Genomic DNA, 16,088 nt, shown 5'->3' on the forward strand with positions numbered 1-16,088 from the left:
CTCTCATAGCCGTGTCTAAAAATGTTACCCTTTTGGAAAGGAAAAAGATAATTGTTCTGTCTTTTTTGATTTGGTTTCCCATCTTCCATTATTTAATCAGTGAAGAAAAGTGATATTCCAGCACATCCAGAGTAGAGCATTAGGAAATATGCAGGTTTTATTAGTAGCATTTATGATCAGTGCTCCTACTGGAGGGTGGTTTAGTAAATAGTGGCCAAAAAGTAGTAGTAAAATATAATCTGATTTAAAAAGAATTCTGGAGGTGAAACATGAGACCGTCTCTAGAATTCTTTTGGTGGCTCCATGCAATTTTGAACTGCACAAGTAGATACTGCAAAAGTCCGTAGAAGATTATAGTGGCAAATGTTCATCAGATTGATGGCTACTGACAGTTGAGTCTCTTTGCTTTATTTTCTAGATTGAAGAAAAGAGACGTAGGGAAGAAGCAGAACGAGAAAAACTTAGACTGGAAGAAGAAAAAGAAGAGAAACGATTGGCTGAACAGAGGATGAGAATTCTGAAAGCATATGAAATTGAACAAGAAGAGAAAAGAAAGAAAGAGGAGGAGGTGCAATATTTTGATACCTTGCCTTTTTTCCATCTTAAACTAACCCTTTGTAACATTTGTCCTCTAGATTAAGAAGGTAAACTGATAAGTGTCCTGTCAGTTGCTCTTTGTTTTTAAAAGGGCCAGAGGAGAGGTAGAAAATTGTGTGAACTAGCACATTCTTCTCACTCTTTATGGTATGCTACCACTTGAAGTACTGTTAATTCTTTTAAGAAAATACGTATGGTTTTATAATTGACAGTGGTGCTTTCCTTTTTAAAAGAAATTATTTGTGAGGCCAATAAAAAGCTTTGTCCAATTGGTGAATTTGAAAACAAAACAAAACTTTTTTTTTTTTTTTGTTAGCCTCTTAAATCTAGCTCTCATGGAATTATTAGTATTCTGAATGTAACTATACAGGAAGATTTTGTAAAGCCTTTTTTTGAATTGGTCAGGATGTATCTTTGAGATAAGAATACTACTTGTGTTGAAAGAGAATGCCAAACAAATCTAATGAATACTTTTCATGGGAGTAAACTTATGATTTAATTAAAATCCAAAAGTTTTCTTTATGAGGTTTGGAAAATTGAATTAATTTGCATAATTCAGAATCACGTAAATAATTGTAGGAAAATCACTCAAGGCCAACAGAGATGGAAAAATCTTTCAGTACCCTGTGGGATTATGAAAGATCAGTTCAGGATGTAGGACTTCAAGATTTCTAAGACAGCACACTTAGAATTCTAGATTCTCTTCTTTAGTATGAGCAAGTTAGTTGGATGAATCTTGACTTCTGGATAATAGAGCTGGTCTAGTATAGAGTAGAAAGCTAACTGGTATCATTGCTTTTCACAGACTGAAGACTAAAATTGAGACCGGATGGTAATTTCTCTGTGGGCTTGTGATAGGGTGGTGCATGTGTGCAGTATGTTTTGTTTGAATCTGAATTTTTTGGAAATGACTCCTACAGTTTAGCCTTAACTGGCAGCAGATCTGGGGACACAAAGTGGTGTTTATTGAAGTTATTAGGATTTCTGTTAAATGATGTTAGCAGAGCCAGGACTGCAGATGTTTAATATTTGCATGGCATAGCTTTTAATTTGAGTGTTTGAAGTCAGCCTAATGAAATATGCTTTTCATTTCATACTAATCACTTTGATGTATAATTTTAACTTCTCAAAGAAAAAAAAAGATAAACTTTAATAATGTTGAGTCTTTTATATGTACTAATAATGTTTATGTTACAGCGAAGATTGAAAAATAAAGAAATAATTCGATTAGATGAGGAGAGGAAAAAAGAGGCAGAAAAAAGAAGAAAAGAAAGAGAAGAAAAGCAAGATGAACAACTTAGACAGTATTTTGAGAAAGAAAAGATGGAAGAGGAAAAGAAGATGGTATGCTTCAGTAACTTTCTAAGATACATGTAGTTCTTCCTAACTTAAAAATAACTGAATTTTAAAGAAATTGCATAATTTCTTAGACCTCTACTTTCAGTGTTATTCCTCTCTTAGTTTATCAAGCTACAGTATACTTACTGAGAACAGAGAACAGCTGACTGAAAAATCAGACATACTGCAGTGGAAATATATCTTGCTGATCAAATTTGCATTAAAAAAAGTAGTAAAAACAAGATAAAGAAGAGGGAGCTGCACTCTATAGTTGATTTTTGGCCTGCTTTTACTGCTGTCCAAATACAAGTAAAAATAGTTATATCATTTAGAAGACTGTAGAATTGTTAATTTTTAACAGTTATGTTCTTTGTAATTTAATTATTTTCCTTTTACCTGGATGATGTAAGAAGTTCATCACATAAAATTCTGATGGACAACATCTAAGTAAATTTTAAAACTCTTTTATCTTCTAGAAATTTTACATATCATTTCTCTAAAATGGACAGATACAATGGAAGTGTTGAGAGGAAGAAAAAAAAGTGACTTATCCATAAATTAAAAAACCTACATCACAGAAAACAAGTATTAAAGTTACTATAGGTAGAAAATAAAATCACATGAAATAAATTTGGCAATAATTTTATGCGATTAGGAGTTGAAAGCAAATTCAATTAAGACAAGCAAAAGCATTTTTCTGTCAAATGAAAAATATTAGCCAAGCTCTTCCAGTCCAAAGTAATACTTTATTTAGAATCTATAGGAATGTAATTTCAGTCTTACTTTCCTCTTTGCAGTTTTCAAGGCAGCCTTCTCCTGTCGTTCCTGCTCTTCAGAACAAATCAATAAGAAGAGAAGAAAGGATTCCCTCCACTGAGAGTCATTTATCTTACTATGCACAAGTATCATTTTTATAGTCAATGTTTACTGACTTGTTTAAGACAGTACAGTATATGAAATCCTACCACTTTTTTTAATGTTTGTCAGTTATTACTGGAATACCACAAATAACTGGAGACAGTCTTTATGTTAGCCAGTCTTGCAGCTTTGAAATTTAGTGTGAAATTTTATTCTAAATATTGAATACCTTTTTTTAGGAGTGTGTTATTTTAAATTTCTTTTTCTGCATGAACATTTTCTGTAGAGATGAGCACCTCATTTTTGAGTGTAGATACTCTGTCCAGTTTACCAAGGGTCTAGCAGTCTCAAGGTTTAGGATAAGAAAGTTTACATCTAATCTAGCAATTTATCGTGTTCACCCAGAGGAGAATTTAGCTCAGGCATGAAGTTTAATGTTGATTCTTAGCTACAGACTTTGTCTTATCTTTATGTTTTTGAAGTTACAAAAAGATTATAACTCCTCATGCACTTCACTTTTTTTACATCACAAATGAGTTATGGTAGTGGTCCTGAGACCACTCATATCCTTCACTTGCTTTAATATTCCCTGGGACAAATTTTTTAAAAATAAATTTCTCCTGTGGAGAGTAGATTAAATAATTGCCTTGAATTTCAGGCTACACTTTTGACTTTTTATTGGAAATGGTTTTTTACCAACTGTCTATATGAACTGGGCTAAAAATTTTAAAAATTATTTTGCCATGAAAATGATAATTTGGCAAAATACTTTATGGTGCAGTTTCAGAATATGCTTTAGAGGAAGGTCAGTTTATTTCTGTGGCTTTGCAGTATTTGGTATAGCTTTGTTTAGATCTCTGAATAGTGCATTATAGTTATTATCATAGTAATTTGGATTATGCATTTAAAGGTCAGATTTAAAAAAACCTTAGACATTAACAACCTGTAAGGTTGTTATTCTGTCTTCCAGTAGTAGTGGTAGGTAACGTAAATTGGACATAAAGTAAGGAAATAAAATGTACTTATGTCTGCTATATTTTCTTCCTCTGACATATTAACGTTTCATATTCATTTTGATCACTAGGATCCTCCACAACCAAGGGTTCCTTCTCCACCTGTCCCTGCTAGAAGAAATCAGTTGCGTGCATTTGGTAGGTATTGTCTTTATTACAAGCTCATTTTCTGTTACAGTGAAATTGTTCTCAGTTATAGTTATCTTTCTTCTCTGCAAAGGAATAAGCTTTAAAAGTTTGCATTTCTGTGTGGGTGTTCTCTCTGTTTTAGTATCCTCACTGCATTAGTATAATGTGTGAAGTATTACTACAAAATAAAAATGCATTTATTATGTGTCTTCATCAGGAAATATTTTTTTCTAAAAACTCTGCTAATGGAATAGTCTGCATGTGAGGTGCTGGATCTTTCAGGACAGTGGTGACCACTGTGACCAGAACATTGTGAAATGGGAGTTTTGGATAGGTTGAGTAATGGATTAGACCAACGATGTGTAGAGCCTTGCAGTCCTAACTCTTAAATTCTGCTTTCTTTTGTTAGTCTGCCTAATCCTCTGATCATTCCTTTTAGCTTTCACCGGTGGTTTTAAAATTCAGGGATGCTGGGAGGATCTCCTTCACTCTTTATATGTTAGTTAACTGTGCAGTATGTGGGTGGAAAGCACTATTTTTCTTCTGATTCTTTTTTACAAGGATAAAAGAAACAACACATGCAATATAAAAGTAAATGATGACCTGCAAATGCTAACACCCAGCAGTCAGTAGCTGGGTCCATTCTGGGGAGTTACAGCTCTTCAACTAAATGGAAGGCAGAGTGCTTCTTAGTGCAGCTTCTGGAAATTGATTGACTTAGACCATCTGTTATGAGACAGAAATAAAGACACATGAATTAAATCTTGTGTTTGATCTAGTTGAATCTAGTAAAACTCACTTGCCTGCTAGGTTCTGGACTCAGACTAAAAAAAGTCAGTAATGTATCAAATTATTAAGCATGTGACTTGGAAAATAAGGAATTTATGGAACTGTTCTAACTTGTGGAGGAATGCTGTCCTGACCACAGAAAACCAGCTTAGACCCAAAGTAGTTTAAAAAGTCAACATAAGCACATGCTAAAAATAAGTGTTGAAATTAGAACTCTTGAATACTTAAGAGAGTCTGCACTGAGCAGACAGGCACCCCACTTTTGAGTCAGGAAACAGAAATGAGGTTGTGCTCTTGCTGATACCACCTCAGTTCCTGTGATCTGCCTCTGGGACTCTGAGGACTGTGGATTTGCTAACTTCAGAATAAGGCTATTTACTGGCAGTGCCCACTTGCTGGTATTTCATAGCTTTTCCTTTTTTAAATACAGTGCAACATTTCCATTACAGTTTGGATGCTTTCTGCTGTTTAGGGGATCTGGTCCTTGTGTTATGACCTATATACAAGATACAAGCTCTGACCTAATTTCTAGTAAAATGAAATGCTGTGATTCTTGTGTTTGTATAACCCATGTTTTAGTTAAGAGTTCATTATCTCTTTTTTTTTTTTTTTTTTTTTTTTTTTTTTTTTTTTTTTTTTTCCACTTTACATTTATGAGGTAGGAGAAAAGTGTCTCTGACACTCCTTATTTTAAAATTATTTCTGTTAAATTCCAGAGGAAAGAAAGAATGTGATAAATGAATTATCGGAGATGAGGAAACAGCTTCGTAGCGAAGAGAGGCGACTGCAGGAACAGTTGCTAAATGTGGCCAGTGATGATGATGTACCGGTTACACGGTAAGAATTTATCTTCAGTTTTAGAAACTAGATTTTGCACAGAAACTCAAAGCTATTATGTGTTAGTAGCTAGTTGGCTAATATACATGAGTGAAATGAAAATCTAAAGATAGAACTTGTATCTAAAACTTTCTCAATTTTTTCTAATATGTATGGGCTTTTTCCAAGAATCTTGCTAAACATTAGTGTAAGAATGGCTGTACTGATAAGATTGGAAATTGTGATACTCTGTCTCGGAGAGTGGTCCAAAACAGACGTCCAAGGCAGAACTTCATCTCATTACCTTTTTTCCTGTGGCATTAATTTGTGCTTGTGAACTGCAGTACTACTGCTGATGAATATGCATATGAATAGCATAGTGTTGTGGTAGTCCTTTCTTGTTATTTAAAAAAAAATGGTTTACTTCCAAAATGTATTAGTTAATTATAAAAGTTAGTTGGAAAAGACTCATCAGATCATCAGTCTTAGTTCCGCTCCATAAAGTTTGAGGATTTAAAAAATTTTAAGTAGGTTATCTCTTTCTATAACACAACATGCAGTGTTATCACTTTCAAATTTATTTTCCTATTTTTATATTTAAGGATAAAAGACGTGAGCTTTATCAATACCGTATTATCATCCAACTCATTAATATTACAGTGTTAAATTATATTCTGTTTCTTTTACAAACTTTTCAAGTGGGAGGAGAGAGAAGAATCCAAAGGACGTATTTGAGATGGCCAGGCTTCGTCTGCAGGCTCCAGTAAGGCGACCTTCATCAAAGGAGGCACAAGATCCCATCAATATACAGAATATCTGGGAATTTAATGAACTTAAATACAAAGGCAGGTAGATCTTCTTGTTATTGATGAAGAACTGTAGTGAAACATCTGTTCTTTTCCTCCATCTTCCACACCACCCAGGATTTAAAGACAAAAATCAGCCCCTTCACAGCTACTGCCCATACACAACATACTCTGTGGACAGCATTTTGTATGTGTGTATATCCTTCTGTATGGCCATTTCTAGAAGTTCACACAATTCACAGCATTGTAATGCTGAGTTATCACTCAGAGCACTCAGTTTCCAATCCTTGCTTCTGTTGCATTTGATATGATGTTACTGAAAGGAGAGTGAATTTATTTTTTTTTTTTATTTACCTGCAAACAAAATTCTGTGTAACTTTCTGTTTCTACTTTACCAGAAAATACATTTTTTAATATAGTCAATTGCTAAAGTAGTTCATTCTTTTGGCCATTGTCACCATTATTTTTAATATTTTTATTTTTATCTGTAGCTAGTTGTTTAAAAATGGTTTTCAGAATTGTTGGTTTATGGAAAAATTTAAATTTAATATCATTGCTCTAGATTCTGAAACACGTATGGGTTTGAGGCACATGTATCCTGATCCTCCAAAAGATGATCAGACTTTAGAGATTCAACAGCAGGCACTGTTGAGGGAGCAGCAGAAGAAACTTGACAGAATGAGAATGAGGAGAGAAACAGAAGGTAAGGAATGGAATGAACAGTCCAAGATAATTTTAATTATTTTTCTTTATTTGTTTTGTAATTTAGAAGAATTTAAAAACACCAGCTCTAGCTTTACTTCTTTCAAGTTCAGTGTCGGCACTGCAGTACAAAACAGAATAAAACATTGTAGTGCTGAAATTCTGTCATAATGGAAAGCATAAAAAAATTTAATGGCTTTTTTTTTTTTTAAATTACTGTGACTGTTTCTCTTTGGTTCCCTGAAAGTGGTTTAACTAGTGCTTCATACTTCAGAAAAATGCAAGAGAAGTACTTCGGTTACTGCTTCTTAAACACTACAGAACAGTAAAACTCTTCAGCTTGTTTGTGGTAAACGTAGTAGCAAGTAAGTTCCTTGTGGCATTTTTTCAGTTCTCACTGAAAAAGTAGATGGCTTTGAACTGTGAATTGGTTAAAATGCAACCAGTGTGTCTTCACCTTGGTCTCCTCCTAATGGATTAAATTTCTTTTATTTCCACAGTTTTGGGATGATTATTTCAAAGTTTCAGAAATCTGTATCCATAAACAGGTTTTGCTTTAGAAACCACATGTAAGATATAACTAATTTGAGGTTCCAGAATGAAAATGGTGCTTGTACTGCTTAATAGAGATCATCCTAATATAGTGAAATATTAACATCCTAACACAGTAAAATATTTTGGCTGCATATTGCAGAAGCAGTGAAAAGAAATGTAATGTCCCTTTTTTGCATGCTGCACTTAATTCCAAATGTAATGTTCAATCAGATATATTTTTTATGAACAGTCACAAAAGAGCAGTATCTCAATTTATTTTAGATGTAATTTAAAAATATCAGGAGAGTTGCTTCAGCCTTTCCAGAAGTTTCAGTGGCAGCTATACAAATGAGCTCAGTTTTGAGTACAAGATACAAATTTCTCAGAAAAGTGTTTGTAATTCAGACTGGCCTAACTTTTTCTCTTTTATTTTAACTTTTCTATGAGAGGAGCAGAACAAATTTCAAAAAAAGTTTCTAGTTTTTCCTCTTAACCCCTAAACAACACCACACAATCCAGTCTCTCCTCACACACATCACAGTTGTTTCACTCATGAAAATGTGACGAGAAAATAACTTTATTTCTGTGGTGGCTTAGCCTTGGCTAGCAGCCAAACTGCCACCCAGCTGCTCGTCTGCTCATGCCCCCTTGCTTGCCCCTTGATGAGATAGTGGGGGAAACAGGAAGAATAAAGCTTGTTTGCTGAGGTACAGATGTGGATGATCCTTACCAATTGCTGTTGTGGGCAAAATAGATTCAGCTTGGAGAAAATTAACCTAATTATTATCAATTTAAATAAATATTTAATTACTGATTTTGAGTAGTGGGAAACAAAAAGACAAACATCAAGACCACACTTTTTCTGCCCCCTTCCCCATGCCCTCCTTCACTCTTGATGCCACCGCTCCCCTTCCTTGGTACCACCCCAGGTTATGCTCAGTCCCTTCGATGCAGTCGAGTGGTGTCAGGCCAGGTTGGGGGCGCGGGGGAGTTGGTTGGAATTACGGGAGGAATTACGGGTGGGTTGGAATTACGGTCAGTACACAGCGGTTCCTCTCTGCTGATCCTGGCTTCCGGCACTTTCCATCCACCCCGCCATGGTCTCCTCCAGAGGCTGCACGGGAATCTCTGCTCCGGCACCTGGAGCAGCAACTCCCTCTGCTCCTTGTCTTGGTGTCTGCAGGGCTGCTTCTTGCACTTTTGCCCTCGTGCCTCGCTGCTGTGCTTCGTTTTGCTCTTTCTTAACCAGAGTTTTGCAGAGGCACCTCAGGCTCGGCTGACTAGCTTGGCCGTGTCCCGCGGTGGGTCCATCGTGGGACCAGCTGTGCCTGGGACCGGGCAGCCCCTGGCATGTTCTCACAGAGGCCATCTCCGCAGCCACAGACACCCAGGATGGTATCACATTGCTCCTTTGACTTTTTTTTTCCTTACAGATGAGGTGAAAGTTTGGCATAAAACCTCCCATACACATATGAAAGGAAAATAGAACTTTCCCTACTGCTTTAGAAAAACTGAATGCCTCTTCTTATCACTGGTCATGCTTTGAGTCTTGTTTGTGTTAACTGTTAATAGACCCATATGTGAGCAAGATTAACAAAAGTGATACCAATATGTGAATGGTGACAGTTACTTGCATAGTGTTTTGTTTGGTACACTGATTAGTGTTAAAGATGATTTGTATTCCATCTTGGGCAGATGTGCCTGGTGTTCAAGCAATGTGTGGAATATTACTTATTAATAACATAATGTCACAGCTGCATATAATCATATCTGTACCATCTGTCTGTATTAATTACAAGCTCTTGAATATCATTTAATGTCTAAATGGAATGCATAGGGTTGTCTTCAGTCTTCCCCTTTGTGAGATTGACTGACATGGTAAAAGCCATTTCACTAGCTTCAACTGAGATCTGTGTGGGGTTTGGTTTTGTTTTTCCACCATTAGAATATTTTCCAATAGGCCAGTCTGAGAAGGCTTTAATGTTGTCTGGAGAGGAACCTCCACCAGCTAGGAAGTAAATTTGCCTTCATTAATTTTATGAACAAGCAGTCATTTTAGATGTATGCTAATGCTGAGTGGATAATGCAGGCTTACATGGTGACAACCTAAAGAGGCATTTCCTTGGGCAATTTAGATTAGTTGGTAGACAAACAGCTGATTTTAAAAATTATTTTCCACTGATGCTTATAGAGGATTCTTGAGCAGCTTTTCAACTCTCTTTCTATCTTCTACTGTTTTACAACATCATTTAACTTTATAGTCTGTCGCTATGTACTGAGCAAGAGAATTAATTAGTTGCTATGTACCTCTCTATTTCTACTTTATTTTCTCTATTTCCAATTTATTTTCCTCAGAGACAAATTCATCATCTTCCCCTCATTGAAAATAGATGAGTGGTTTTATTGTCTGATTTAAGGCAGAAAGAAAAATGAATTAAAGCAGTATGTATTTTTGTACTGTGGGTGAAATGTCATATAATAGGTTGTAGTGGCAAAGACTTACCTGTTTTCCCATGCTATATGTGTTCTGTACCTTACCTGCTTTATATACTGTTTTCTCTCTGATAAGATTTTTCTTCCTTTTTTTTAAAAAAATTATGTAGAAGAGAAATATGTGGGCTATAGTGGAGCTATAACCTGAGAAATTAATAGTTTTTTTTAAATGTTCCAAATTCTTAAAATGCTTGCTGTGTCCCTATAAATAAGGCAGTCTTTTGCAGACTTCTGCATGAGTATGATTTTGGAGGATAGGAGGGAAAGAAATGGGAGCAGGTTTGATGATGTTGCACTGCAGTGCTGGGCTTTGCTGGACTGGAGTAGCCTATCAGGAGTGGGCTGGTTGTCAGTCCAGGAGGAGTGACAGCCTGTGTGCTACGGTTTTTGATGCTAGACAGAATGTCAGCTACACACTGAGTAAGTTTGCTAGACAGAGATGCAAGAAATAAAAACTATCTTACTAAATATTTTATTTGAAAACTTAAACCAAGTATGAAGAGTAACTTTAGTTTGGCTTCTTTGCATGTCCAGCGTACCTGAGGTCATTGTTACAGTAACTTTCAGGATGGTTCTCTGTGCTCTCCAGAGTTGAGGTTTTTATCCTTAGACAAGTTCCCAGTGAAATAATCAGTGTCTAGTTCAACCTCTTTGTGAAAGTTGCAAGCACAGTGTGCTTATGAGCTTACATTCACTTTTGGGTCTTTCTGCAGTCTCCTCCTCTGATTATTACACCCTGACAGAAGGCAAGAGAACTGATTTCATCTAGCAGAGTTTATTGTGAGACAGCATCCTTCTTACTAGTCAAACTGGTTGCTGAGGTGTCCCACCTAGGGGAGAACATCATTAGGCTTGAGTTCTGTTGCTATAAATACAACCGTTTTGGCTGCACAAACATGCCTATTCCTGGCAAACAGATGTCTGGAATATATAAGTATTTTTTTTCAGTATCCATGAGTTTTAACTACAAAACTATTGTAATGTTTTAACTTTACTACATAGAAATGAGACTCCTGACTCCCTCGATCTAGTTCTTGGTTGACCACTAAAATTAATGGCAAAATACAAAGTGGGGTTAGGAAATACATGGCTCAGGTGATCCCTAATTACAGAAGAAATAATTAATTTTGGTGTCTCTAATTTTTGAAATTTGATACAGTATTGGTTTGTTTTTCTACTTGGTTCATAGCAAGTTTAAATAAAAATTGATGAATTAGATTTCTCTCCCTTGTGGTATTTTTGTGTCCTAGCTGTGAAGTTCAGATGGAGTTTAAAGTGTTGTGATTTGGAACTAGCAAACACTAGGATGTTGAATACCATTAATTTTAACTTTTTTTTTTTAATCTACAAATGTTTTTAATGTAAGAAAAATGTGAGATGTATAAAATTTAATATGTGAAGATGATGGTAAGAAAACCAAATTACTTACAGTAGGGAAGGGAGGATAATTATAGCAAGAAGGCCACAGACTTTGAGTTCTTGGGTACACTTTGAAATGTAGGTTTCTGTTTAATTACTTTTTTGTTTGAAGTTACTTAACCTGCCATGTTTTCTCACTACCGTGTTCAAGTTGCACTAGGATTCAGTAGTGTGCAGAGCATAAGATGAAAAAACCATTTCTTGCTAGCTGTGTGACTGGATAATGTTTAAGATGGAGTAATTGAAATATTACAGATGCTAATGTATCAACAAATGAAGCATGGGAGGATAAAAGAGAGAAAGTGGGTATTCATGCAGCAACTTTTTGTGCCCTAATGTATTGCTTTGACTTAAATAATGCTGCTTTCCCGCAAATTGATGTTTTTTACGTTATTCAGTCAACACTTGGACATGACCTTTCTGTAACAAGTGTTTACAATATTGTTGTAAACGTAGCACAAAAGTACTTCTGACTGTTGCAGCATAGAGAAATTATTCAGAATTCAGCACAACTTAGAGCAATTTTAGTATTTAATGAAATATGATTACGTCTTTGAAAAAATTTGTGTTCAATAGCCACAGAAATAGTTATGCTTCCATTTCTGGATAACAAATAGCGTTTTGAACAAGATCAAAATGGTTGATTTTTATTAGTGATGAACAGTACAGTTCTAGTGTGAAAAGTGTGTTTGATCTTTGGGAGGGACTGATGAATCTGGCCTTAAGAAGGGCTTGCACATGCTCAACATTCTTAGAAATAATATACTACCGAGTTCTGTTTGATTTCTCTGATTCTACTTAAATTGACATAAGGAAACTAGAATAAACATTGCATTCAAATGTTTTAAAAATATTAATTACAGTGTGTGTAATTTTACATATTTTATATTTTATAGAATATGCTGATAAAACTTTTAATATGTTTTATTAGTAACTTTTTATGTCAATACTATTGTTTTGTCCCTTGTCTATGTGGCTTTTGTTGTTCAAGATGATTCTGCTTCTGGCGGTAACCTACAAACCATGGGACTGGTAAGAATTAAAACAGGTTTTTTTATTACATTATTTTGCCTTTTTCAAGTCTGAGAAATATTGTCTTTCACAGATTTGGGGAAAGGAATTTCACTTAAGTAACAAGACAGCAAGCTTATTTACTTCTCTTGTTTGTCAGTACAATGAGTAACAGCTACTTTAAACTTGACATACAACTTGTTTGTATACAGATAGTTTGATTATTTAACTCCTTTTTATATTCATCGGTACTTATTTTGTATTGATATGATGTTAGATTACTGCTGGGGGTGGGAATTAGTAGAAAAAGCCAAACCAGTTACAAACACTATTTAAAAATGTGTTGGGGTTTTTTTAGGCATAAAGTAGGGAATAGTACAGAACACTGTAAAGCTGGTGTTTGCTTTGCAGAAGTTTGGCAATTAATTTGCATTAATTATAGTTTGGCCCAAGAAAGATACTGAGACATCTGAATTTGCCTGTCTTCTGTTTCACTTCTGTAGTTTAGGAATGAGTCTAATGAATTCTTGAAAAATTCACTGTTGGAATCGGATAGTGCTTTTATCGGTGAGTTTATACCTCCCCTTAACCATGTTATGAATCTACAAACATGTAATTTAATCTAATGTGTCTCTAGAATGATTACTACTGTTCTAAAAATTGCAGTGGGTGTAGCTATGGTGATTGTTTTCAAGTATTAGAAAATTATGCCTTTAAATTAAAATGCAGGTCTTCATGGAATTGTACTGCAATGATTTTGTGTAGGTCACACCTAAAATTAAGGATGCTGCTCTCTTGCCACTTCACATCTTTTCATGAGGAATTACATTTGTGTGCTCATTGTGCTCTGACTGGGATGTTAGCCTTGTCAATGAGCCTTTTCTGACATCTTCCCAGTTTTTGGATAAGGAAAAGCTAGTATATGTTCAGCATGTGTGTTATGGGGGTAGAATATGAAATGCTCTTCTATTGTTCTGCGGCAAATTAATTTATTGACAGTCACAGCTTACAGTTATGATCTGTCTGTAATGAAATATATAAAAGTGTTGGGCAGCCAGCGATTGTCTTCATTTTTGTTCATTTTATAAGCATACTTGATTTTAAGTATGATTCATGGTTATAAAATAGTGATTCATTCTACATTACTCACTTTTCTGCTGTTCAAACATTACTCCATTTCATAAAACTTGAAACATCATACTTGTAAACATTGTCACTTGTTAATCATCTGAAGTAGACTGGTTTTAGTTTTCTTAAGATTTTTGTATAGAGACTATGTCTCCCATTTTCTTATGTCTCTTCATTCAACCTTTATATGCATGTATGTAAAAGTGCTGTTTCAGATGTCTTTCATTTCCATTCACTAGAAATAATAAGGCTAGAACTTACCTTCTCTTTTTTAAAAAAAACCCAACTAGCTCAGGCCTCTAGGTGTTATTTTCCATTACTAGGCATTACGGTACCTTGAAATTCTCTTCGATCATCAATGGGAAATCATCTACAAGGTTTTATTCTTTGCTGTGAGGGAGATGCAGTAGATTCCTGCAAGTGCTTTTTAATGAAACTAGGGATGTTTCTATATACCAATGATTGTCATCTCTGGCTTTGGTTAAAAGCAGAATTTTTCATTTGAAATGTATTCAAGCTTATTCTATTCACATGCAAGTCCTGGAGTCCAGGATAGAACCTGGCATCGGGAAGGGCACAGGATGGGGCTTTTGCGCTTGTTCAGTTGTACTTTCTGTAGTCTGCAATCCATTCTTCTTCAGGTTAGGAAATACTATTTATTAGTTACAGCCCAAATGACGAAAGGGTGCTTTGGGAGAGTCCATCAGTCTAGAATCTGGCCAAATACCCTGTCTCTAACTGTCGCCAGAGTAGCCGCATGGGAAAGGATACAAGGTGGAGGGCAGATGTGCACCAACACTGCAGTCCTCTGCCAGCCTCCAGTGACTTGGAGCTCCGAGGCTTCCTGAGCCAAGTGCTGTGTTTGCACTTAAGTCTTGCTAAGGTGGATCTTTAATAGGTTCTCTTTCATGAGTTGAAATTGGCATTTTTGAATCCTTCTGTTTACTATCAGCAGTATTGTGTGGATAAATTTCCACGTGTCCCTTCTGTGAACTATCTCCTTGCATCGGCTCTGAATCTACCACCTGTGTATCAGGGTGCTGCTTGGGTACTTCACCTGCTTTCTCAAGGCTCATGATATTTACAGTCCTGTTTCCGATTTCCTCCTCCTGCTGATTTCCTCCTCCTTTCCATCCAACTGATTCTTTCTTGCAGTTTAGTGAGGCGGTGGAGTTAATTTACAATACTATTCATATCCCCCCTACCCCCCCCCCTTTTTTTTTTTTTTTTCCTTTTTTCACATATCATTTATGACTGGTGAAAAGCATATTCCCCAATACTGAGCTGTAGGCACTAACTAAAGCTTTGTTACCCTTTGCATTCTTTGAGTTTTATAAATAGCTGTTAAAATACTGAATATGAATGTGGTGACTTCCAGAAATGAAAAATAACAACTCTCATTATCTGAGGGCTGCCTTCTCTCTGCTGCTCACATTGTTTGGGGGTCTTTTGTGAAATACTTTTGGTGTTTCTTAACAGATTTTTCATTTCCTGAGAAGAGCTTAACACAACCCTCTGTTCTGTGGTTTGGCATCTGTTTCAAATCTAACTCAATTTTGTAATAGATGTCAGCATTACAAATGAATTTGTCTATCTCCCAGGGCTCAGAAGTTTGAGGCAGTTAGGAATAGAGATGTTTATCAATTTCTTTTCCCCCTTTTTTTGCTTTACTTGAAAACCTAGAATTCATTAGTGTTAATGCAGTGATTTGAAAGCACACCTGCATAGCAGTATCTGAATGATAGATGCTTAAAGGAACAGGTAGCATCTTATACTGGTGAAACACTAAAGGTATAGATAAATTCTTTAGCTTGTACTTTGTTCTGTTGTGATAAGTTCACGTAATTAAACTTTTTTTTATTCTGAGTAATATCACTGTTTTGAATATAATGAAGTTCAACTGATCTTGTTGCTAGAATTCTGGAAATTGGATTGTTAGCCATATACCATTTCAAAATTAGGCTTTGATTTCTCTTCAATTTTTTTTTTTTTAACTTGAAACATTCGTGATGAAAGCATAAGTACCATTTGGTGAAACTAGGGGAAGGAAAAGACGGAGAGGGGAATAAAATTTTTATTTCTAGAGAAAAAAATAACTGGTAATATGAAAGAATTTTGGAAAATATGTCTTTGTTATTCTGAACTTCCTTGATACCAATCAAATTTATTTTTCAAACCCAAGTATTTTAATTTTCAACCAAAATAATTTATTACTTTTTAAATTTCATTTGAAGATCTTTCAAACTTGTAAATGATGTAACATATTGCATTAAAATTTATTTTCAAATTGCTAGGAAATGAAAAACCCATTCTTTCCACAGTTGTGGTTTATTTTTAATGTCACAGTGTGTCATTTTTGACAAATGCTGCAGAATTGTTCAGTACTCTGTGTTTGTGTGTGTATATATTTACACACATTTATCTTTTCTTTTTTTTTTTTTTTTTTTTTTTTTTT

At 35.2% G+C, this 16,088-nt stretch overlaps 1 protein-coding gene across 2 annotated transcripts in view; it reads left to right on the forward strand.

Annotated features, from left to right (window-relative positions):
* The window catches only part of CSPP1 (centrosome and spindle pole associated protein 1), a 64,990-nt gene that overhangs the window by 41,756 nt on the left and 7,146 nt on the right, over positions 1-16,088 (forward strand). For both annotated transcript variants that reach the window (XM_026841562.1, XM_026841564.1), the window contains 9 exons: positions 419-568; positions 1,795-1,941; positions 2,733-2,837; positions 3,878-3,944; positions 5,441-5,561; positions 6,240-6,385; positions 6,909-7,049; positions 12,486-12,526; positions 13,009-13,072. In XM_026841562.1, coding sequence (XP_026697363.1) covers positions 419-568; positions 1,795-1,941; positions 2,733-2,837; positions 3,878-3,944; positions 5,441-5,561; positions 6,240-6,385; positions 6,909-7,049; positions 12,486-12,526; positions 13,009-13,072 — 982 coding nt within the window. The remainder of the gene's footprint in view (positions 1-418; positions 569-1,794; positions 1,942-2,732; positions 2,838-3,877; positions 3,945-5,440; positions 5,562-6,239; positions 6,386-6,908; positions 7,050-12,485; positions 12,527-13,008; positions 13,073-16,088) is intronic.

This window comes from Athene cunicularia (assembly GCF_003259725.1).
Source record: "Athene cunicularia isolate RWA chromosome 2 unlocalized genomic scaffold, athCun1 chr2_part1, whole genome shotgun sequence".
In the NCBI taxonomy this organism is placed as follows: Eukaryota; Metazoa; Chordata; class Aves; order Strigiformes; family Strigidae; genus Athene; species Athene cunicularia.